This window comes from Cupressus sempervirens, chromosome 5, assembly GCF_028749045.1.
Source record: "Cupressus sempervirens isolate cs-2001-9-10 chromosome 5, ASM2874904v1, whole genome shotgun sequence".
Lineage (NCBI taxonomy): Eukaryota > Viridiplantae > Streptophyta > Pinopsida > Cupressales > Cupressaceae > Cupressus > Cupressus sempervirens.
This window is the reverse complement of record NC_143122.1, coordinates 694,901,682-694,926,237: the sequence shown is the minus strand read 5'-3', so window position 1 is coordinate 694,926,237 and position 24,556 is coordinate 694,901,682. Positions and strand designations below refer to the sequence as shown.

Below are 24,556 nucleotides of genomic sequence, written 5' to 3'. Positions count from 1 at the left end.
CAATCAACCAAGCTTCCAATCTTCCACCCCCATTACACTAGCTATTCCTATCAATCCACCACCTCCACCTTTGACACACAAGTCTCCCAGGAGTCTCCTAGAGGAAATACAAGAAAAGTTGCCTCCAACAGTCGATAAGCCATGTCATCTAATCCAACCATGTGAAGTAGTCAGTGATGAAGCTTCCCCATCTATAATATAACCTCCATCTCGCATAGCTATCATCCCCATACCATCCATCAAATTGCTTAAAATCCTTCCAGTTCTCGCAAGCATCAAAATCCCACCACCTGTCAAATCCCTCCAAATCTTATCCACATCACCTCCAAGCATTTCCCAAATCTCCCGTAATGACCCTTATGCGTCCATCTTCTACTCACCCATCTCCACTACCGAATCTCCCATCTATCCATCTGCTACCTTTGAAGAATCCATCTCTTCACCTCCTATCACACCATCCACTCCAATCCAATCCTATCAAGATCCTACCCAAAAGCATGTTGACATCCCCCAAAGCATAAATGAGGATATCATTGTACCATGTCTTCCATCCATAGTGCAGCCACATCCCCTCCATCTCCAAAACCACAAGCCATACCTCCTCTACTGCAGGATATCTTTTCATACCATTAGCTAAATCAAGATCCTATCCTACCATCTCCTTCGCTCAATGCTTCCATCTTACCACCTATCCAAGCTATTCCACCATCTATAATCTAACCTCTTGGTTCACTTATATTCATCCATGGTGGCCCCCTCTTAGAAGAAGAATTAAGAATAGTATCTCCCCATTGCAGTACATCTAATAAAGCACTTCTACCATTTTCTACAAGAAAAAAATTTCCTCAGCTCGTTCAAATGCTCAATCGATGGCATTATCAAGGTCAAGGTTTAGGACCACAAGAGCAAGGAATCAAAAAGCCTATTATTGCACAAAAGAATCCAGGATTTCATGGTCTTGGATATGTATCCAAAGGCTCACCATCTAAAAGTGTTGGTACACGCCATCCCCAAACCAAGCCTATCTCTAGGCCCACCATGCTAGCCTCCCATCACTCCTTCAAGAAATCTTATGTCATCCCCCCTCCACCATCTTTGCAACCCAAAACAACCTACCATATCCCCCCTTCATCCGTTAAATCCATTTTGGATCCCCATGTCCCAAAATCTACCATCCTCCATCCTCCTATCAGCCATGATAAAAATCCTATTCCCTCCATTCCTATGCAAGATCAACAAAGGCACATATCAGGGCACATCATCCATCATCATCCCCCTACACGCTCTTCCATATCCTCTCCATCTCGCAAAGCTTCTCCTAACCATCTTCCCAAAGCTTACCGCAGCAATGTGAATGCCAACTTCGAAATGCATAAAGCTAAAAATCCACATCCTAGGCAATCATATGTCTATTCTAAAAGACATACTCCAAAAAGGCAAAATCCAATCAAAGAATGCAAAACAATGCAAAAGCCTATGAAAAGAAAATCCAAAACCATGTGGATCCCAAAGAAAAAAGTTGAAACCCACCATTGCTAATCCCCCATCTAGTGACTCGTGTCCCCCATCTCCTAACTCCATCTTGGGTGCCTATATCCCCAAGCACACTTCCACAAATCCTCCATCAAGCCCGCATCTACCATCTATCCCCCATATGCTCTTTTCACACTTATCCCAACATGTGCCAATGTTGATCCTACAAGCATCCCCATCTCATGCTCCTTTCCAGCCTTTTCATCCCTCCATCTTCTACCATCAATCCCATCTAATCCAATCTATTGCATAAATCACACATCCAATGTACCAACAACTACAAATAAAATTGAACATTCCAATAGCCAGTGAAAAATCCCAAAAAAGCCAAAAATAGCTAAAGAAAGCCAAAATCATTCCAGCTAAGTTCAAAGTCAAAAAGTCAAAAAAATAAAGAAAAATAAAGTGTCCACTGGTGAAAACTTGGCAATTCAAGCACCTTGGACAAGTACCATGATGAAAACTTGGCAAACAAACATCATGCATAATCCAACCATCCCTAGCTTAGCCTATCATCCTCATGCTTTTGGTCACATCTTGCCATCCAACTCCATCTTCCAATTTATCCACCTATCTTTCATCCTCCAACTTTTATCTATCACTATCCACTTATCTTCTGCAACCTCACCCCATCATCCTAGCTAACATCCATCTCCCTAGCGTCTTTAGCTTTTCCATCCTAGCTTCAATCCTATCACATCCATCGTAAGACCTCGTTCCACATGTCATCTTCTAACTAGGGGCACTGTATTCCTTGGAGATCTTGTCTTCTCCATCCTCCCTTGTCATTGGTATCTCGCTCTAGGCTATCCTCATGCAAATCCAATGTCATCCTCTCAAGAGCCATTCACTCTAGCACCATCTATCAGCTTTGCTACCACCAACCTTAGCATTGTCCCCATCCTTGGTCGCATTGCACCAACTTGGGCCATCCTGCTATCTTATCATCCAGAGCTCCTGTATAGCTTCTAAATAATCTTGTATCCTAGTTTGTACCCTATCACGTGCACACACAAATCCTACTTCACTTAAGCTTTTTGCAAAACCCTCAAATTATCCAACTATCCATCTATCACACATTGCAAACATCCAACCCTTTAAAACATTTCCATCTCCCAAAAAACCAAACATGAACAAAACAAAGCTTGTACATTTGTAACATATCTTGGTCTATCAGTTTGTACATCCTCTTTAGCTTAGTACCATTGTATCTATCCAACTTTCATATCAGTTCATCCTTGATCAACATCTTGCACACATCACACAACCCTTGGTTAGCTATTCCAATACATCCTTTAGCTAGATCTCTTGTCACCAAAGTGTTATCCTTCTTAGTTCATCTTGCTAGGCGCATCACTCATCCAGATCCATTAGCTTAGGTGCTTTCCAATAGATCCTTGTAGGATATAGCTTTCCTCATGTTTGATCTTGGTCCATTAGTACCTCGTCCTACCCATCTCATTGGCAAATGGTTCTCTTTTGGATTTTTTCTTTCTTTTGATTTGGAATCTTCCCTTTGGGTCTTGAAGTATCTTTTCCAAGCAATCTTTTTGCTCCCTCCTCAAGGTTGCCACAATCTTCCATATCATGGTATACTATGAATGGGGCAATTTGAATGTAAGGTTTTGATCAAGTCTTTTGTGCATTAGTTCCATGCAGCTTTCTCTGGGATTCATGTGTGCTAGAGGGGCAATCCTTGCATGTTTGTTTTGAGTCAAGTCTGTCAGTCCTCTAGATAGTTGGTGAAAAGGCCTTGATTTTTTTGGTAACCTTGGTAATTAACCAATAGTCCTATAGCAAATCTAGTGCTCAACTACATGGTGGTACTTCTCTTTGAAGTATCCCCCTGCTCAAAAAGCTTCAATGTAATCCCTTCATCTCCATTATTCCCCATCCATATCTAGCATTTGTCTCTCCTACCCCAGCTTGTGCATCAGTATCTCTTTGAATCAATCATCACTCTTAGCTTTAGGGATCCACAATCTTAGTCTTAGGATCCACCAATCAAATCAATCCACCAAGCCTCATCTTTTGAGATCCACAATCCTAGTCCTAGGGATCTCCAAAACCTATCTCTCACCAATCTAGCTCTTTGAAATCCTATTGCATCAGCTTTATCATCCCATCATCCATCTCCCTATCCTAGATTCTTTTTTATAGCGCTCTTCTCCTTCATCCTCCCCCTAATCCTAAAATTCTTAAGCTTATTTACTCTTGTGCCTTTGAGTTTCCCCTTTATCATTCTCCCATAGTGAGAGTTTGAGCTAACTAAACCTCTTCTCTTAAGCCACTCTTCATCCTCCCACCCGCCAAGATTCTTGTACTTTTCAAGAAGTCATCGAGCCTCGCTTTCTCTTCTTGCTGCCTTCTTGAGGGGGCATCTCGCAATCCATTCTCTCCTCTTCTACTCTAGCCTTGGGCATCTTATTTTCTTATCTTTGATGCCATGCCACTTGTGGCATCACATCAAAGAGGGGCAAAATGTAGACACCTAAAAATCTTTTAGAAAATAAAGTATTTTTATTTTTTGAAAAAATCCCTGATGACATCATCATTTATTAATTAATTATTTACTTAATTAATTTATTTATTTTTATGCCATTAAATCCCTTTATCTTAATTAAAAATATTTAATTAAGGAATCCCTCCCAAAAATGTTTAAATCTTATTTAAACATTATTTCCTTATTTATTAATTATTTAATTAATAAATTGACCAAAAATTCCAAAATAAATTATTTATTTATTTATTTCCCAAAACTTGGCCAATTTCCTTAAGACCACTAACCTCTTCCAAAATCTCCTAACCTTCTTTAATTTTGATTAAAGGCTAATCCCATCATTTCCTACCCCTAATCCCAACTCAAAATATTTAATTAAGACTAAATATTAATCCTCATGTTTATTAAAAATATTTTAATAAATATCTCCTCAACCGAAACCCTTGAAATAAATAAAACTTTATTTATTTTCTAGAAACCTTATTTATCCTCATCCTATGAAGTTCTAGACTCTTCTAGAAAGTCTTCATCCTCATCTAAAGCCTAGACTCTTCTAGAAGATGTCAATCTTTATCTTTGACCCTAATCCTAATCCCCCCCAACCTTGTCATATTCCCTAAACATGGGTTAAGACTTGCTAACCCAAGCCAAAGCCAACAAATATCTCCTCCTTCACCCACCCTCATTAAATGCCATCCACTTGCCCATCTCTAACAAGTCTAATCTAACCTTAACCCAAGCCTAATCCAAGCCTTAATCATTTGCACATTCCTAAGTCAAGCTTAAGACTTTCTTAATCTATCCCAAGTCAAAATATCTCAACCATAAAACTTTATGAAGCCCACAAAGCCATAAATGACTCTTACAAGCCCATTCATTGCTCTTAAAAGCCATTATGAGGGTCTTTATGAGCTTTGAGCCTCCTTTGTTGACCCCTCAACCCCTCTTGCTCTAACCAATGACCCTGTGACATGTGTCACTCCTTGATTGACTATAAGGAAACAAAATCCATGTGCTCTCCTCTCATTCAATCTAAACTTTCCATAAGCTTTCTCCCATCCTTGCATCCTAGCCCTTGATCCCTCAAGCCCTTTGCATATTTAATGAATCCTCTCCCAAGCCATTTTAACACAATCTGGAAAGTAAAGCCATAATGCCATTTTGAGAAGCCATTTTACATCAAAACCATACACTCACACCCAAATTCCAACTCCATTTGAAGCCCTTTTTGAAGTATAAGCTTGAGCATACATCCTATCTATTTAGACAAAGCCACTCAACAAGAGAGCTTCTCATTGAGAGAGCCCATTAATGGCTCATATTCTCAATTGAGAGCTCATCTTAGTCTATCTTGAAGTTTATGAATTTTTTTTAGTTTGTAGAAGCTTTATTTAAATTTGGTTTCTATTAGCATACTAACATTTTTCATATACAGGTATATCTCCCTAAGACTCTTGGTCTTTCTTGGTAATAGGGAGGAGAGTGTGGGATTAGAATCTTCACTGTTGCTGCTTTATCGACTAGCTCGGTCTTCACTGTTACTCAACACTGACACTTGGTCATGCCTAGAGGAGCTCAAAAATGACTGAGGTTGCTTTCCCTTTCTTCTATTTTCTCCTTCTTCTTGTTGTTCATCAGCATCCTCTTCACTCATAATTGTCACTTTACTAAAAGTGCTTGGTGACTCATCAATCAGTCCATACCAAGACTGATTTTCAAGAAATTCCACATCTCTTGAAAGAGTCATCTTGTTGTCCAATGGGTCATACAATCTGTATGCCTTTGATTCTAAGTTGTGCCCTGTGAAGATGCACTTCACACCTTTGTTATCCAATTTCTACCTTTTCTCTTTAGGCACATGTGCATATGCAACACATCCAAACACCCTTAGGTGTTCAACTGTCCATCTTCCTTGTGACCATGCTTCCATTGAAATTTTTTCACGGACTGCCTTTGTGGGACACCTATTGATCAAGAAAATTGTTGTTGCCATAGCCTCTCCCCAGAATTTAGGTGGGAGACCTTTCTCTTTCATCATGCTCCTTGCCATTTCAACAATGGTCTTGTTCTTTCTTTCAGCCACTGGATTATGCTATGGTGTATAGCTAGCTATGAGCTCTTTCTTTATGCCATGTTTCCTACAAAAATTTACAAAAGAATTGGAGGTATACTCCCCTCCTCTATCTAATCTTAGGACCTTGATATAATGTCCACATTCCCTTTCAACTTGGGCTTTAAATTCTACAAATTTATCAAATGCTTCAGATTTATTCTTTAAGAAATACACCCATGTCCTACGATTGAAATCATCAATAAATGTCATGAAATAAGTACTCCCCCCAATGGAAGTAACTTGCATAGGACCAACTAGGTCAGTATGCACTAACTCTAATGGATATCTAGCCCTCCTAGAATTTTTGAAATTAAAGGGAAGCCTATGTTGCTTACCCAAAATACAAGCCTCACACTTGTCACATGAATTTCCTATGTGTGGAAAACCTTCTACCATTCTTTTATTTAACAATAAATTTAAACCAGCATAGCCAAGATGACCATACCTAAGGTGCTATAGCCATGAGGGGTCTTTAATCACACTCCTTAGAGCTGATTGTGTGGGAGGTGCAGCACCAACTTGAGATGAGAAACATGTCTCTATCTTCAAGAGAAATATTCTATTCTTTATCATTTGAACTGCTACAAGTAGGTTCTTGCTCCCATCCTTTTCATGAATGACACATGTCATTCTCCATCGGCAATTTGTATCCATTTTGAATGAGCTGACCAATGCTCATCAAATCGTGCTTCATACCAAGGGTGAAATACACATTTTGCATTTCCTTCTTGTCACCTTTCTTGGTGCAAACCATAATAGATCCTTTGCCCATAACTGGTAGGGTTCCATTGTTACCCATCTTAATTTTTGATTTAAAACTCTTGTCAATCAATGAAAACAAGGTTTCATTACCACTCATGTGGTTGCTACATCCACTGTCAAGGTACCAAACCTCAAGGCTTCCTTCTTCACCAACATTACACATGATGAAGGCAGTGGCATTGGGTCCACTTCCCATGTTCACATCAGCCACATTTGCTTGTACTGATTGATCATTTTGCTTCTTCTAGCATTCACTTGCATAATGCCCATATTTATGATAGTAGTAGCATTCTACATTACTCTTATTTGAGTTGTAGTTTTTCTTACTTCTTCTTGAAGTATTTTGTGAGCTACTTGCTCCATCTGCTCTTCCTGAGCTTTCTACTGCAACATTCCTTTATCCTCCATTGCCTCGGCCTCTACCTCTAGAGTTTCTGCTTGGGCCATTTCTTCCTCTCCCCCTTCCTCTTGGATTTGTCTAAGCCTTGAATTCTTGCTCTTGGGAAGATGAAGAAGTAGATCTATTGATCCTATGTTCATGGGTTTGAAGTGTATCCATCAACTCATCTATTGTCAAAATATTAAGGTCTTTTGCCTCTTCTATGGTCATGACCAATTGTCATATTTATGAGGTAAACTCCTCAATATCTTTTCCACTATCCTCTACTCTTGATAGTCTTCTCCATTTGACTTCAGTTGGTTAATCACATTGGAGGTCCTTCAACTGAAATTTGCAACTGATTCATTTTCCTTCATCTGAAGGTTCTCAAACTCCCTCCTTATGTTCTGTGGCTTTATAGTACGGACTTTATCAATTCCCTTGAAGTTTGTCTCAAGGATATCCCATGCTTCCTTTGCATAATTTGCTACTGCAATCTTTGGAAATACAGTCTCTGTCATTGTTGCTTCAATAAGACTTAATGTCTTTGCATCTTTCCTCCTTGACTCTTTCAAATGAGTCTTCTATGCATTTGTGAGGGTAGTATACCGAGTTGGATTAGTCACATCATTGAATCCATTAACTACAAACTCCCACAAACCATTTGCAACCATTATGGTCTTCATCTTCTTTGCCTATGTATCATAATTTTTCCCATTGAAGGGTGGTGGTTGCTGCCATATCTTTTCTGCATCTCCTACCATGTCAAATATCCCAAGAAAAAAATGCCCTAACTCACTATGGATGTGGGGCCTCAAAGCTCAGATACCATGTGAGAAATTAAAAAATAAATAAATTACAACTTACAACCCTAAACCTAAAATATTTGCTCAACACTTGAAAAGTGCTCAGCACATGAAGGTGCCGAGTGCCAGTTTTGCTCAGCACTTGCTTAGCACATGAAGGTGCCGAGTGACAAATTGCTCGGCACTTGCTCAGCACATGAAGGTGCTGAGTGACAGATTGCTCGACACTTGATGGTGTCGAGTAAAATTGACTCACAAAGGAAATGCTCGACACTTGAAGAGCTCGGCACAAAAGTGCAGTAGGTGCCGAGTGTTCTATTTCAACTGAAATAATGTAGCTTAGAGAAATTCAACATGAATGCTTTCACCATTAAAACTAGAAAGGCCAAAGCTTTAACCTTTCAAATAAACTTGTCAAATGCAATGAATAGAAGAGGAAGATAGATTCAAGTATGCTTGCTTGCTTTCTATTCAATCTTTCATTAAACTATTTCAAAATCTGGGAGCATTCGGCTTCAACCAGAAAACCCTAAAATAACCTTAAATTGGTAAAACTTCTAACAACTTTAATACCTCAAAAACTTTAAACTTGCAACTCTAATGGCTACATATAATGGTGCTTGGAGCAATCACTGCTTCAACAGGACAAGTTCAACAATAATAAACTTACAGAGAGAATAGAGGAGTCATGTGCAACTGGAGACACTGAACATACTTCCTTCTATCTTTGCAATAAGTGGATCTGCTAACCACTTTCTTCTTCTTCCTTTTTTCTTGCTCTGTTGAACTAAAAACTCTGAATAATTTGAATGAATGAATGAATAAACATTCCTTTTGTCACATTCCATTTTCCCCCTCTTTTCAAAATTTGAAAAAACTTGACCTACCCATATTAAGTTTTCTGTTTGTTCTGGATGTCAAGGGGGTAGGTGAGCATTTGGCTCTAGGGGAAATTGTCAATGTTGCATTAAATATTCCAATAGTGATCCTATGAGAATCGAATGGAAATCCTTTTTTGAATTCCTTAGAAATCTTAAAAGTGAAGTAGGAGATTTGTTTTAAGTGATTTCACAACATGTACTAGACAATTTTCTGTTAGCAATAGTGGGATGCATGCTATTTCTAAGCCTCATACGAGTAGCCTTTAGTTGATGGTGGTTAGAGAAGGAAAACTTGTATCTACAATATCAATTTTTGGAGATTATTGTCTAAATTTCAACCCTCCACATTGAGTTCATGTCAAATCTAATCAAAGTGAATGTAACACTGACAACAACACTGAATTCTATTAAGTTGAAAGACTGCCCAATGTTGAAAACAATATGGTGGATCTTTGATCTAGAAAAAATCTCAACATTGAATACAATGGGATGTCCTCAGCTTGAAGAGATTTTCAGTCTTGGGAAATTGAACTGCCTTCATAGGTTACTGCTATGCAGTGTGGGGTGAATAAACATCCACTTACTCACCTCGGGCCACATAATTTGTATGGAGGGATGGATAGGGATGGTGTTCAAAGTGGAGAGTTTGTATTTCAACCTTGAGGAAAACTATGGAAGAATAAAGCCTGGAGTCTTTTGGACCAGGAAAGCATTTATGGTATGTTACTGGTCATGTTATTTGTTAGTCCTTCATTTTTTTTATGTTGCATAAATTTGTAAAATTGTAGATAAGCTATGAAACATATTTGGAAAAAAAAATAGTTGATATGGAATAATATATGATATTTTTTTATTGTTTACTTTGGATGTCTTTTCTCATTCAGGAATATTCTTATCAATTTCCCTACATCTGCTAACCAATTCTTTTTGATATCTCTGATGATTTCAACAAAGTTGACTAATGTGATCAGAAGAGTAGTTGATGGAGTCCACTTAATTTTAAATGAAAATTTCTTTTTTGACTTGATTGGGTAAGGGGCAATCAATGAAATCCATATAAATGAAAAGGGAATGCTTGAGGCATCATTAAAAATATCGCCTAATGAGTGTGAACATTATATGTGTGGTGATTTAGAGCTACCAAAATGGGGGAGTTATAAATTTTCCTCATGCTATTAATAAATAGATAGAGAGCACTATCTCAAAAGGGTAATGGGTATTCACCCTTCGAGTGACTGACAAAGATATAGTAAGTCACTCCCTAAATTATATTGCTCAGACCTTTTGGATTCCAAGAATAGGCACTCAAGCTAGATTTGTGAAGGGATATTTAGTCACACTGAACTTGGGTAAAAATATAAAAGAGAATTATTGGCCAACTATATGATAAAGGGATAAAATAGTGGGGAAGGTAGTCATAGCATTTGATTCCTTTCCTTATTGGCCTTGCTATAATATTATTTGTTTTACTTCTAGATATAATCAGCAATTTCAAATTATGGTCCAGATCATCATTTTTACAAACATACCATGATTTTCTATTGAGTTGTTTGTTACATTTGAATCTAGACTTTCACTTTCAAAGCATAGAACTTTGAACATGTAAGTTTGAAACTGCATTTTAAAATTGAACCCAAACTGGACCTTTGAACTTGACCAAATCATTGAACTCTCCACCACTCAATTCAGGTACTAAACTTTGCACGTTGACTTCATTTGTACTGAACTTTGAACCAATACTGCAACATTTATTGAAGATCTTAATTTGCATTGCAGATGTGCAGCTTATGAAAATGTTGGCCACTTCGGATGTTGTAGTTAGAAAGCTAAAATAGTGGGCGCCATTTTTTTTTCAAGTCTCCACACATGTTTCTTGTTTGTGATAGAACAAAGCAATTGAAGTGGCTAAGTAGAGAAACATTGTGCCACTCCTTAAGATGTTGTTGTTGCACAGAGATTCCTTTGGTTGTCATCTCCTCTTCCATTTCTCAAACATTTTGTTCTAATGTCAACCACTTTTTCTTTTGCAGTTAATTGTGTATGACTGGAAATGTTGATATCAAAGTTATTTTCTACATTTCTTATACAAGTATGTGAATTTAACTATCCTAGATTTAATTATTAGTTATGTCAAATTAATAATATTTAATTTATTTTTTTGTTATTTACATTCTTTTTGTGTCATATTGTACTTGCCATAGGCAAATACTATTGCTTTCACCCGAAGATTCAATTAGTTTTAGTCAATGACATAAAATTATTTTTGATTTAAACACCTTTTTCTAAAGTTTAATTATTTAATAATATATTTTATAAACTATATAAATTGTATGATTGGCTCAATTCTTTTTGTCTTATAGGAGCCCTTTTCTTGAGTTGCTCCATTTTTAGCAAAAAGATTTTGGTGTGTAGAAATTATTAACTATCCTTAACCTCATAAATGCTAATGTTTTTCTTTTAACAAAACTCTAATATCCTTTACTAGTTTTATAACCATAAAATTTTAATAAACAATAAATTACTAAGTTATATATTAATTTATATATATTAAAAAATATGAAGTATTAATATGTAAATCATTATATCTCTATTCTATATGAATTTTTACATCTTCATTATATTTCAGTAATATACTATAATACTTTTATCACCTTTTAATTTAATTATCTATTATTCAAACTAATTTTATTGTAAAAATAATTAAATGATATCATTTATTATAATTTCAAATATTACATTTATTATATTCAATAAAATAATTAAACAATCTATTAAATATATGGTAAAAATAAACCTACTCGTGTATCTTATATAGACTACCACCTTTCTCACTATTAGCATACCCCTTGCTCTTTTTGGTGCAAGTGCTAGTATAAATGCTTCTATCACGATGTATTTCATGTCCTATGTAACTATTCTTGATGTCACTTGAAAAAGTCTTCTAATAAAGATTATCTACAATACATTGAATTACTAAATGAAAGAAATTACTAGAATCAAATTATATTTGTTCTAATAAATAAATTCAAATTGTAAACACTTATCAATAAATAAATAAATAAATAAAATCAATCATATTTTAAAAAGATAAAATTATAAATATATACATAAATGTTATCCAATATACATTAACAAATGGAAATATGTCATATTCTAGATATGCTCTTCCTCCTCATAGGAGCCTTGCATATGACCATACCATAAGAATTGATGAAGTGACATGATTTCTTGGAATGAAAAATGCATCTCCCCACAAACAAAATAGAGAATGTAAGAACAATTATTCCTTGTCCCTCATAGTTCCCACTTTCCCTTTATTTGGTTTGAATTTTTAAATAAGCAAGAAAGTGCAACACTTCCATCCATTCTTTTCAATACATATCTCTCAACTTCAACATAACAAGTGAATTTCCCATCATTACCAATGCCTTAAAATGACTTCTTCAGCCGTACATCTCCTCCTCTTCCTTGTCTTGATCCATAACGATCTTGTCCCACCCTCATTTTGGCAATGATGGGCCAGCTAAGTTTCACACTAGTAGTCTATCTAGACTGCCTCTTCACAACTTTAAACAAAATACTTCCATCATTATCTCTAATCTCCTTGGCTACTTCTTCACCATATAGTAGAACTTCTACTATTAAGGTTTTCTCCACATCAACATCCTTTCTAGCCATACATTGAGTATATATATCTCCTCCCAAAACTTTTCTAGAACCATCTTGTAGAAAGGACACTCCATTAGCTGGATCTTGGGATCCTTCCATTTGGTACCCATTTCATTGATAAAGATAAATGGGCAGTACCACTCCCCAACTTTAACAATTGTGGAAGTCCTCTCTAATAAAGGTAAATGTGTAGTACCACTACCCAACTATAGCAATAGGGGAAGTCCTCTTTAACAAAGAGAAATCAAAAGGTGTGCTCTTAGGTCAGAATTTTCCCCTCTAACATGAGAAAGTTTGTTATGATAACCATGCATGTCTTTGGCTTTAGAAGTCCAATCCATCTTACACAGAAGTTTAGAAGGGAAACTATCAGTAGCTATGCACTTTGATTTAAACACATACTTTTGTGATGAGATTATTTGGATATGTCGATATGGGTTACTGGGTTGTAATGATTGGGGTTCAATGTCATTCACAATTCTAAAATTTGTACAACAAAATGTCTACATGAATTCATTAGTAGAGCATGTTTCCTCTAATTTGTTAACACCATCAATATATAATTAGCTAGTCACTTGTATGAATCATAAATACTCACAAATATAGATTCAGTGCATTATGATCAAATATAATCTAAGAACATTAGATGGCTTTCAATATGATAGCCTTTGAATTGTTGAAATATCTCACGTGTTTTGGTTGCCCCTTGAGCCAAATGCCCACCTACCACCCTGAAGGCCAGTAGAATGGTCAAAAAATTTAATGCTCGATAGGTGAGTTTTAAATTTGGAAATGAGGGGGAAATATTTTTGGCAAGAGACAAAAGGAATGAATCAGTCTCATTAAGTGAGTGGAAGAGTTCAGCAAATCAAAAAAGTTGTAGAGCAGAGCAGAGAAGGAAGAAGAAAGAAATTGATCAGTAGATCTAGTCATTCAGAAGAAAAAAGGAAGTTTGTCTCATGCCTATAGTTGCACGTGTTTCTTCTCTTGTCATTCTATAAGTTTGTTGTTTATTGATTTTGTCCTATGAAGCAGTGATTGCTCTAGCTATTGTTGTATGCAGCCATTAGAGCTATATGTTTAAAGTTTAGAGTTTGAAGTTTTACTAGTTTGAAGGTTTTTAGGGTTTTCTGGTTGAAGCTGAATGCTCCCAAATTTTTTAATAGTTTATCATATTTAAATATAAAGGAAGCAAGAAAGAAGGCATACAAATCTTTGGTGTTACCTTCTCCTATTCTTCATTGCATAATATTTTACATTTGAAAATTTCATGTCTGAAACCTTCATCCTTCAGTTCTCTACATTTTAATGTTAGTCTATCATATTGTCACTCAGTTTGGTCTTTGACTAGTTTATAACTTTGTTGTTTCTACCAAGCACACTTGGCATCCTCTTCTGTCAAGCACCACTTTGCCGTGGCTATTGAATTCACTCGTCATTCCTTGTTGCCAAACTCACTTGGCATATACTTGCTACCAAGTTGTTTTGTTTGTTGAGTTCACTCAGTTTGTTCTTGTGTTAAGTTCACTTGACATTGTCTGCCTACCACTTGGAATCCATTGGTTCTGAGCAAAATTGCCACTCAACACCTTCACATGTTGAGCAAAACTGGCACTTGGCAATAGTTGTTGCTGAGAAAAGTTTTAGATTTGTGATTTTAATTCTTTACATGGTATCAGAGCTTTGAGGTCCCACATCCATAGTGAGTTAGGGCATTTGTTTTCTAAGATATTTGACATGGCAAGAGATACAGGAAAGATATGATAGCAACCATTGTCCTTTAATGGACAAATTTATGATACATGAGCAAAGAAAATGAAAACCATAATGGTTGCAAATGATTTATGGGAGTTTGTGATTAATGGGTTCAATGATGTGATAGACCCAACTTAGTATGATGTCCTTACCAATAATCGAAAGACTCGGCTAAAGGAGTCAAGGAGAAAGGATGCAAAGGCATTGATTTTGATTGAGGTAGCAATGACAGAGAGTTTTTCCTAAGATTGCAGTAAAAAATTATCCAAAGGGAGCATGCGAAATCCTTGAGACAAACTTCAAAGGAACTGATAAGGTTAGAGTAGTGAAGCTTCAGATGATTAGAAGAGACTTTGACAACCTTCAGATCAGGGATAATGAACCTATTGCAAAGTTTAGCTCATGAATCTCCACTTTGATAAACTAGCTCAAATCAAATGGAGAAGAATACAATGAGTAGAGAATAGTAGAGAAAATATTGAGTTACGTTAGAAATATGACAATCTTGTCATGAACATAGAGGAAGCAAAGAACTCACTACATTGATAATAGATGAGTTGATGGGAACTCTTCAAACCCATGAGCATTGGATAAATAGGTCAGTAACTACTTCCCAAGACAAATCTTTCAAAGCTCAAGAGAATTCAAAAGGTAGGGGGAGAGGAAGAAATGGCTCTAGTAGAGGCTCAAGAAATGGAGGTCATGGAGGGAATGGTCAAAGGAATGCTAGTGCAGAAAGCTCAGGAAGGGCAAGCAACCAAAAAGAAGCCAGTACCTTTCAAAACAACTCTAGAGGAGGTAAGAAGAATTACAACTCCAGTAAGAGTAATTATGAATGCTACTACTATAAAAAATATGGGCATTATGCAAGTGAATGCTAGAAGAAATAGGGTGATTAGTCAAAGCAGAATGCTAATGTGGCTGATGTGAACATGGGAAATCCAAATAATCACATAGCCTTCATCATGTGTAACATTGGTGAAGAAGGAAGCCCTAAGGTGTGGTACTTGGATAGCAGATGTAGCAACCACATGAGTGGTAATGAAAGTCTATTCTCTTTCATTGATAAGACTTTTAAGTCTGAAATTAAGATGGAAAATAATGGAACTATTCTCATAGTGAGCAAAGGATCTATTATGGTCCAGACCAAGCAAGGTGAGAAGGAGATACAAAATGTGTATTTTTCCCCCGGTATGAAGCACAACTTGATGAATGTTGGACAACTTATTCAAAATGGATATAAGATGTTGATGGAAAATGACAAGTGTGTTATTCATGAGAAGGATGGGAGTAATAGATTACTTGTAGTAGTCCAAATGATAAAGAATTGGATGTTCTCGTTGAGAATAGAGACATGTTTGTCTTCTCAAGTCAATGCTGCACCTCCCAAGCATGCATGTATAATAGTACATCAGCAATCAGCTCTTAGGAGTATGATTGAAGACCCATCCAAGCTTTGGCATCTCAGGTATGGACATCTTGGCTTTGTTGGTTTATATTTTTTGTCCAAGAAAAGAATGGTAGATGGTTTGCCAAGCATTGTAAATTCATATGACAAGTGTGAGGCTTTCATATTAGATAAGCAACATAGGCTTCCCTTTAATACTGAAAATTCTAGAAGGGCTAGAGCACCATTAGAATTGGTGCATTTTGATTTGGTAGGCCCTATGAAAACTACTTCTATTGGGGGGAGTAATTATTTCATGACATTCATAGATGATTTTTAGTCATAGGACATGGATGTATTTTTTGAAGAATAAATCTAAAGTTTTGACAAATGTGTTGAATTCAAAGTCCTAGCTAAAAAAGAATGTGGACATTATACTAAGGTCCTTAGATCATATAGATGAGGGGAGTATACCTACAATATGTTTGTAATTTTTTGTAGAAAAAATGGCATCAAGAAAGATCTTACATCTAGTTATACTCCACAATAAAATGGAGTGGCTGAGAGAAAGAACATGACCATTATTGAAATGGCAAGAAGCATGATGAAAGAGAAAGGGCTCCCAACTGAATATTGGGAAGAAGTTATAGCAACAACAGTATATTTGATAAATAGGTGTCCTACAAAATTAGTTTGTGACAAGATTCCTTTTGAGGCTTAGTCAAGGAATAGATGGACAGTTGAGCACTTGAGAGTGTTTGGATGTGTAGCATATGCACATGTGCCTAAGGAACAAAGGTAAAAGCTAGATTAAAAAGGTGTGAAGTGCATCTTCACAAGGTACAACTTAGAAGCAAAGGCCTATAAGCTATATGATCCAATTAACAAGAAGATCATCATTTCAAGAGATGTTGAGTTTCTTGAAAATTAATGATGTAATGGCTTGGTAGATGAATCCTCAAGCACTTCAAATAAAGTGCCTACCATTGAAGAGGAAGAAGATGAGATTGATGATCAACAAGAAGATGGAGCAAAAAATGTAGATTGCAAACAAAGGCAAAAAGGCAAGAAACCCTTAACATGCTGAGCAATAGTTCCAAGCACTTCAAGATAGCCTCGAACTAGTATGCAAAATAGTAGCAGCAACAATATTGATAATTTAGATACTACTCTTGCCTTCCTATTGCCAAGAAGGACTAAAAGTCTAAGGGAGATATATGAAGATGAAAGGTATGATGAAGATTATGATGAGAGTGTAAACTTTGTATTAATTTCTCATAGTAATCCAATATATTTTGAGGAAGTTATGAAAGAGGAGAAATGGTGTAATGCCATGGATGAGGAAATAGATGCTATTGAAAAAAATGAGACATGAGAGTTAACTACATTGCCTCCTAGGAAACAAGTAATTGGAGTAAAATGGGTTTACAAGACCAACTGCAGTGCTGAAGGAAAAATGGATAGGCATAAGGCATGTTTAGTGGTCAAGGGGTACAAGCAGTAGCATGGCAGAGATTATGATGAGACATATGCCCTAGTTGCAAGAATGGAAACTGTGTGTGTTGTCATAGCAATTGTAGCCCAACACAAATGGAAGGTATATCAAATGGATGTGAAGTCCACATCTCTAAATGGTGTATTGAAGGAAGAAGTTTATGTGGAGCAGCCACCTACTTATGAAGTTGCAAGTGAAAAACATAAGGTGTATAGATTGAAGAGAGCTCTATATGCACTCAAGCAAGCTCCAAGGGTGTGGTACAATAGAATTGACTCATATTTGATGAGCAATGACTTTAGCAAAAATGATGGTTAGCCAACTCTTTACATCAAGGAAAAAATGGTAATGTGTTGATTGTTGTCTTGTATGTAGATGATTTAATTTTCATTGAAAATGATAATTTTTTGATTGGTGAGTTCAAGGAGGCTATGAAAAATGAATTTGAAATGATTGACCTAGGTCTCTTGAAGTACTTTCTAGGCATAAAAGTAAAAAAAATGCATGATGGCATCCTCATCTCTCAAGAAAAATATGCAAGGTATATCTTGGAGAGATTTAAAATGCAAAACAATAAGGTAGCCCCAACATCGATAGTAGTAGGTCTGAAATTGAGCAAGGAAGATTGCAACAAAAGTGTGAATCCAACACTATACAAGTGTATGGTTGGAAGTTTGATATATTTGATTGCAACTCAGCCAGACATAATGCATGTAGTAAGTCTAATTTCTAGATTTATGGAAACACCAAAGGATTCCCATTGACAAGCAGGAAAGAGGATCTTAAGGTATGTAAATGTACTAATGAATTTAGAATTTTGCATATTGCAAATAGTGATTTCAAGTTGGTTGGTTACACAGATAGTGATTAGGCTGGAAGTTTAGATGACAACAAATATGATGCAGGAGCATCCTACGTTACCTTGTTATCCTACTCATTTTGTTTATTTTACATGTTGATGTCGAGTTATTGTAGCTCCAGTGTACGCCAAGTGACTTCATTTTCCAAGTTACTCAGTGTATGCCAAGTGATTCTTCATTAACTGAGTTACCTAGTGTATGCCAAGTGACCCTTCATTAACCGAGTTACCCAGTGTACGCCAACTAACTCTTCATTAATTGAGTTACCCAGTGTATGCCAAGTGACCCTTCATTAACTAAGTTACCCAGTGTACACCAAGTGACTCTTCATTAATCGAGTTACCTGGTATATGCCAAGTAACTCTTCATTCACCGAGTTACCTAGTGTATGCCGAGTGTTAACATTTGAATGTGGTTTCTATGAGCCAAATTGCTGAATTTATTTTGTTTGTGACATTTATGTTAAGATATTTTCTTGGGATGTTTTCAGACCATTGTTGGGTCGGCCTTCCTCTTATGTAATGTTATAGAATAATATGTAAGCCATTTTGGCAAGTATATATAGAGTGTTTAGGCTTAGAGTTAGGTAAGTTTTTGGAGAAGAAAATTAGAGGGTGGAACTAAAAGTGTGAATTTGTAGTTGGATCTTTGAACATGAATGTATTTGTAATTGGTTGTAACCCAGAAGGCCTTATAGCTAGGCATGTATGGAGATATTTTAATGAATCAATAAAAGTATTTTCACTATTCTTCCTCCTTTGGTTGATGTTACTTGCATTTTCTTCTATTGTGTTGACTCTTGCCAGGTGGTTTGGATAGCTGAGTGAGCCTTTGGCTCTAGTTATTCACTCTTTTCCTACATTAGTTGGTATCAGAGCTTGAGGTTCGTCCTTGTGGAGATTGGATCATGTAGAACCCTAATTTGAATTTAGTTGTAGGGTGGCAAATCTACAAATTTGACTTATAACTTGCAGAGGGTTATGATCTTCCAGGAACCTGATTTGTAAAGATGGTTCATGGTAGAGGAAATAATGTTGATAATGCTATATTGGATTAGTTGAGATAAATTGTAGCTAGATTAGATGCTATGGAGATAGCCCAAAGGAGAGGAGCACATCTTGAGGATATAAGTGATGATGAGGCAGCAACACCAAACCATAATCTAGAACCTCAAGAAGATCAAGATGAGAAAAGATTGTTGCAAATATTGTCTAGGGAAAATTCAAAGCCTGTTGTAGAAGTTGTTCCTTATGATAGAAAACTAGATACCAATGCTATGTTGGATTGGATCTTTGATATGGAGAAGTTCTTTGAGTATAAAAACACTCTTGATAATAGAAAGGTGAGGATTGCAGTCACTAGGTTGAAAGGTCATGCATCACTATGGTGGGAGCACTTGCAAAATGATAGACAAATGAGACGAAAGGAGAAGATCAGAACTTGGCCAAAGATGGTGAACAAGGTAAAGGATAATTTCCTTCTTGTTGATTACCAAGTTAGCTTGTTGAGAAAGATGCAAAATTTGAAACAAAAGGACATGACTGTAAAAGAATTTACTGAGGAATTCTATAGATTGGACATTAGATCTGGACATCTGGATGATGATGTTAAGAAAATTGCAAGGTACATCAATGGATTGAGATCTAGAATTCAGGATGAAATAAGTTTTGTGAAGTTGAAAAGTGTAGAAGAAGCATATCAATATGCCTTGAAAGCTAAGGAGATCTTGACAAAGAAGGATGAACAAAGACAAAGAGGTAGAGGTGGTAGATTCTAGAGAGATAGAGGTAGATCTTATGGAGAAAGTAGCAGATCTAACAGTTCTATGCAGGATAAAGAAAAATTTGAATGGAAGAATGATGACAAAGGCAAGACCAAATGGAAAAGTGGTAATTTTTATTGAGGAGGAACTAATTCTTACCGAGGAAGAGGTAATTCCTATTCTAGAGGTAGATTTCATGGTAATTTTTTTAGATGTGGTAAAGAGGGACATAGATCTTTTGAATGTAAATCCTCTAAAAGTAGGCAAGGTAACAGAAATGTTGTGATTCAAGAAGATGATGAGGGTTCACCAAGTGGACCTGAGGCTAGAGAAAATCTGATGGTGAGAAGAACCTTATGTAATAAGGGAAGTAATGAGGAACCTATTTTAAGGAGAACTCTTTTCAAGACCAGCTATATGATGGCTCAAAAATGCTGCAAGGTGATTATTGATAGTGGAAGTTCTACAAATTTGGCATCAAAAGAGCTAGTTACCAAGTTGCAGTTGCAAAGGCTGAAACATCCCAAACCTTGTCATGTTTCATGAATAAAAGATGAGCATAAGATATTGGTAAGTGAGCAATGCCTTGTGAAATTCAAAATTGGACATTACTTTGATGAATTTTTGTGTCATATTATGCCCATGGATTGTTGTCCTATTTTATTGGGTAGACCTTGGCAATATGATAGATATGTTTTACATGATGAAAGATTGAATCAATATATTCTTTCGATAAATGAGAAGGAACAAACATCGCTGCCTTTGATTGAAAGTCCAGATGAGGTTAATGGTACTACTATAAAAATTTGTATGGTTAATGGAAAACAATTTGAAAAGGAAATAAAAAAGAATCAAGTTTGTTTTGTCATAGTTCCTACAGGACCGAGTGTTGCTAGTAATGACCAAGTAGTAGAAGCTAGTAATGATCGAGTGACAATAGATAGTGATAGTTGAGTGCTAGTAGAAATTACCAAATTGTTGAATGAGTATAAAGAAATTATTGCTGATGATATTTGTATTTGTTTACCTCCAGTAAGAAGTATAAGTCATTGTATGGATCTGATTCCTAGAGCTAGTTTTCCAAACAAAGCACCATGTAGATTGAAACCTACAGAGAATGAAGAACTTAATAGACAAGTGCATGAGTTGTTGCAAAAAAATTTGATCAGAGAAAGTTTGAGTCCATGTATTGTACCTACTATATTAGCACCTAAAAAGAATGAAGAATGGAGAATGTGTACCGATTTCAAAGCTATTAACAAAATCACAGTGAAATATAGGTTTCCTATGCCAAGGATGGATGCAATAATGGATTGTTTGAGTGGAGCAAAGTATTTTACCAAGATTGATTTGAAGAGTGGCTATCATCATATCAGAATCACAAAAGGTGATGAATGGAAGACTACTTTCAAGAAAAAAGATGGTTTGTATGAATGGTTGGTTATGCCTTTTGGTTTGACTAATGCACCTAGTACTTTCATGAGGTTGATAATGAAGTTCTGAAAAGATTCTTAGGTAAGTTTGTGATTGTTTATTTGGATGATATTCTAATATTCAGCAAGACTAAGGAAGAACATCTTGAGCATATTAGACAAGTATTGTAGAGGATGAGAGAGGAAAAGTTTCTAATTAATCTGAAAAAGTGTTCTTTTATGCAAGAGGAGATTGTGTATTTGGGATTTGTGATTTCAGCTGATGGATTGAAGATGGATCTTGAGATGGTTAAAGAAATTTTGAAATGGCCTATACTTGAGAATGTGGGTGAGGTAAGATCATTTCATAGTTTGGCTAGTTTTTACAGAAAGTTTATAAAGAATTTTAGTGCTATTTGTAATGCTATGACTGAAACAATGAGGGGAGATAAAAAGGAATTCAAGTGGAAACATGGAGCTAATAAGAGCTTTGAGACTTTGAAACAAAAGGTTGTTGAATTACCTATATAGTCTACGCCTGATTTCAACAAAGTATTTCAAGTGGAATGTGATGTAAGTGGTAATGCAATAGAAGCTATATTAAGTCAAGAAGGTAAACCTGTTGCTTTCTTTAGTGAAAAGTTGAATAATGCTAAAAGGAAATATTCTATGTATGATCAAGAGTTTTATGCTATTGTTCAAGCCTTGAAGAAGTGGAGACATTATTTGATTCCTAAAGAGTTTGTGCTATATACGAATCATAAAGCTTTACAATACTTGAGAAGTCAACATAAATTGAATCAAAGACATATGAAGTGAGTTCAGTACTTGCAAAGTTTTACATTTGTGATCAAGCATAAGAGTGGAGTTACTAATAGAGTTGCTGATGCATTGAATAGAAGACGTTCTTTGTTGACTAAAATGAAGGTTGAAGTTCTTGGTTTTTATGAAATGAAAGAGTTGTATGATGTTGATCTTGATTTTTATGACGCGAGGAGAGAGTGTAGAGAACCAATGAATATTTCATTCAAGAAGGTATGTTGTTCAAAGGTATTCAGTTGTGTATTCTTAGAAGTCCTATGATGTTGAATCTGATTAAGAAAAAGCATAGTGATGGATTAGCTAGACATTTTGGAATTGATAAGACATTGAGTTTGTTGAAAGAGAAGTATTATTAGCCACAAATGTATAAGGATGTTCAAAAATTTGTAAAGAGTTGTGGAGTTTGTCAAGTTGCAAATGGAGTGAGTCAAAATAATGGTTTGTATACACCTATTACTATTCCTGAGAAACCTTAGACTGACATTAGTATTGATTTTGTTCTTTGATTTCCTAAGATAGTGAAGGGGTATGATTCTATATTTTTTGTATTGGATAGATTTTCTAAGATGGCTCATTTCATACCATGTAAAAAGACATCAGATGCTGAGCATGTTGCTGAACTTTTTTTAAAAGAGATTGTGAGATTGCATAGATTACCAAGAAGTATTATTTTAGATAGAGATAGTAAGTTTGTTGGTTATTTTTGGAAGACTTTGTGGAAGAAGATGGGTACTAAGCTAAAGTTTAGTTCTACATTCCATCCATAGAAAAATGGACAGATAGAAGTTGTGAATAGAAGCTTGGGAAATTCATTAAGATTTTTAGTTGGGAATAAGCCGAATAATTGGGAGATGGTATTGGCACAAGCTGAATTTTCATATAATAATTCTATAAATAGGAGTATAGGAAAGACACCTTTTGAGATTGTTACTGGAATGCATCCTAGAGGTATATCAGATTTGAGAGATGTTGCTAGTGAAGAAAAGAAAAGCACTGCAAGAGAAAAATTTTCTGATTTTGTGGAGTCTTTGCATAAGGAAGTGAAGTTGAGGTTGGAACAAAGTAATCAAAAGGGTGATGAGGTGATGGTTCATCTAAAAAAAGAAGATTCCCAATTGGAACATATATGAAGAAATTTGGACCTTGTAAGATCTTGAAGAAGTTTGACAGTGGTAATGCTTATGAAATTGAGTTACCTAATGACATGGATATATCTCCTATATTCAATATTGCTGATTTGTATAAGCATCATGAGTCAGATAATGAAGTTGTTGTATTAGAAGATTATCTTAAGAAGTAGATTGAAGAAGTTAAATAGATATTGGATCAGAGAGTTGCTAGGAGCACAAGAGGAAAATATTACTATGAATATTTGGTAAAGTGGAAGAATAGGCATATTGAAGATGCTTCATGGATTTCTCAATTTGAGTTGGATTGCACTCAGATTGTGACCTCTCAATGATTCAAGAAAATCATTCCTTTTCAACCCCAGTTGTCTGATGCAAGAGCATCCTAGGTTGCCTTGTTATCTTGCTCATTTTGTTCATTCTACATGTTGATGTTGAGTTATTGTAGCTCTAGTGTATGCCAAGTGACTCTTCATTCGCCAAGTTACTTAGTGTACACCAAGTGATTCTTCATTTGCCAAATTACCCATTGTATGCCAAGTGATCCTTCATTAACTGAGTTACCTAGTGTATGCTAAGTGACCCTTCATTAATCAAGTTACACAGTGTATGCCAAGTGACTCTTCATTAATCAAGTTATCTAGTGTACACCAAGTGACCCTTTATTAACCAAGTTACCCAGTGTACACTAAGTGACTCTTCATTAGCCGAGTTACCCAGTGTATGCCAAGTGACTCTTCATTTGTCAAGTTACCCAATGTATGCCAAGTGTTAGCATTTGGATGTGATTTCTACCTGCTGACTTGTGGGATTTATTTTTCTCACGATATTTATGTTAAGATATTTTCTTGGGATGCATCTAGACCGTTGTTGGGTTGGCCTTCCTCTTATTTAATGTTCTAGAATAATTTGTAAGCCATTTTGGCAAGTATATATAGAGTGTTTAGGCTTAGAGTTAGGTAAGTTTTTGGAGAAGAAGATTAGAGGGTAGAACTGAAAGTGCAAATTTGCAGTTGGATCTTTGAATGTAAATGTATTTTTAATTGACTGTAACCCATAAGGCCTTACAACTGGGCATGTATGAAGATATTTTGATGAATTAATAAAAGTATTTTCACTCTTCTTCATCCTTTGGTTGTTGTTCTTTATGTTTTCCTCCATTGTGTTAACTTTTGCAGGGTGGTTTGGATAGCTGGGTGAGCCTTTGGCCCTAGTTATTCACTCTTTGCCTGCATCAAAATGCAATAGCATGCCAAGCTATTTGGTTAAGGAGGATCTTTACAGATTTGAATG

The 24,556-nt window shown here is 35.9% G+C and overlaps 1 protein-coding gene across 1 annotated transcript; it reads right to left on the bottom strand.

Annotated features, from left to right (window-relative positions):
* Positions 1-12,268: 12,268 nt before the first annotated feature.
* On the bottom strand, positions 12,269-12,753 carry LOC149557888 (uncharacterized). Its single transcript, XM_089830496.1, has 3 exons — positions 12,655-12,753; positions 12,473-12,497; positions 12,269-12,402 (listed from the first exon to the last, which is right to left on the bottom strand). The coding sequence occupies exons 1-3, from the start codon at positions 12,751-12,753 to the stop codon at positions 12,269-12,271; spliced, it is 258 nt and encodes an 85-aa protein (XP_089686622.1).
* Positions 12,754-24,556: the final 11,803 nt, after the last annotated feature.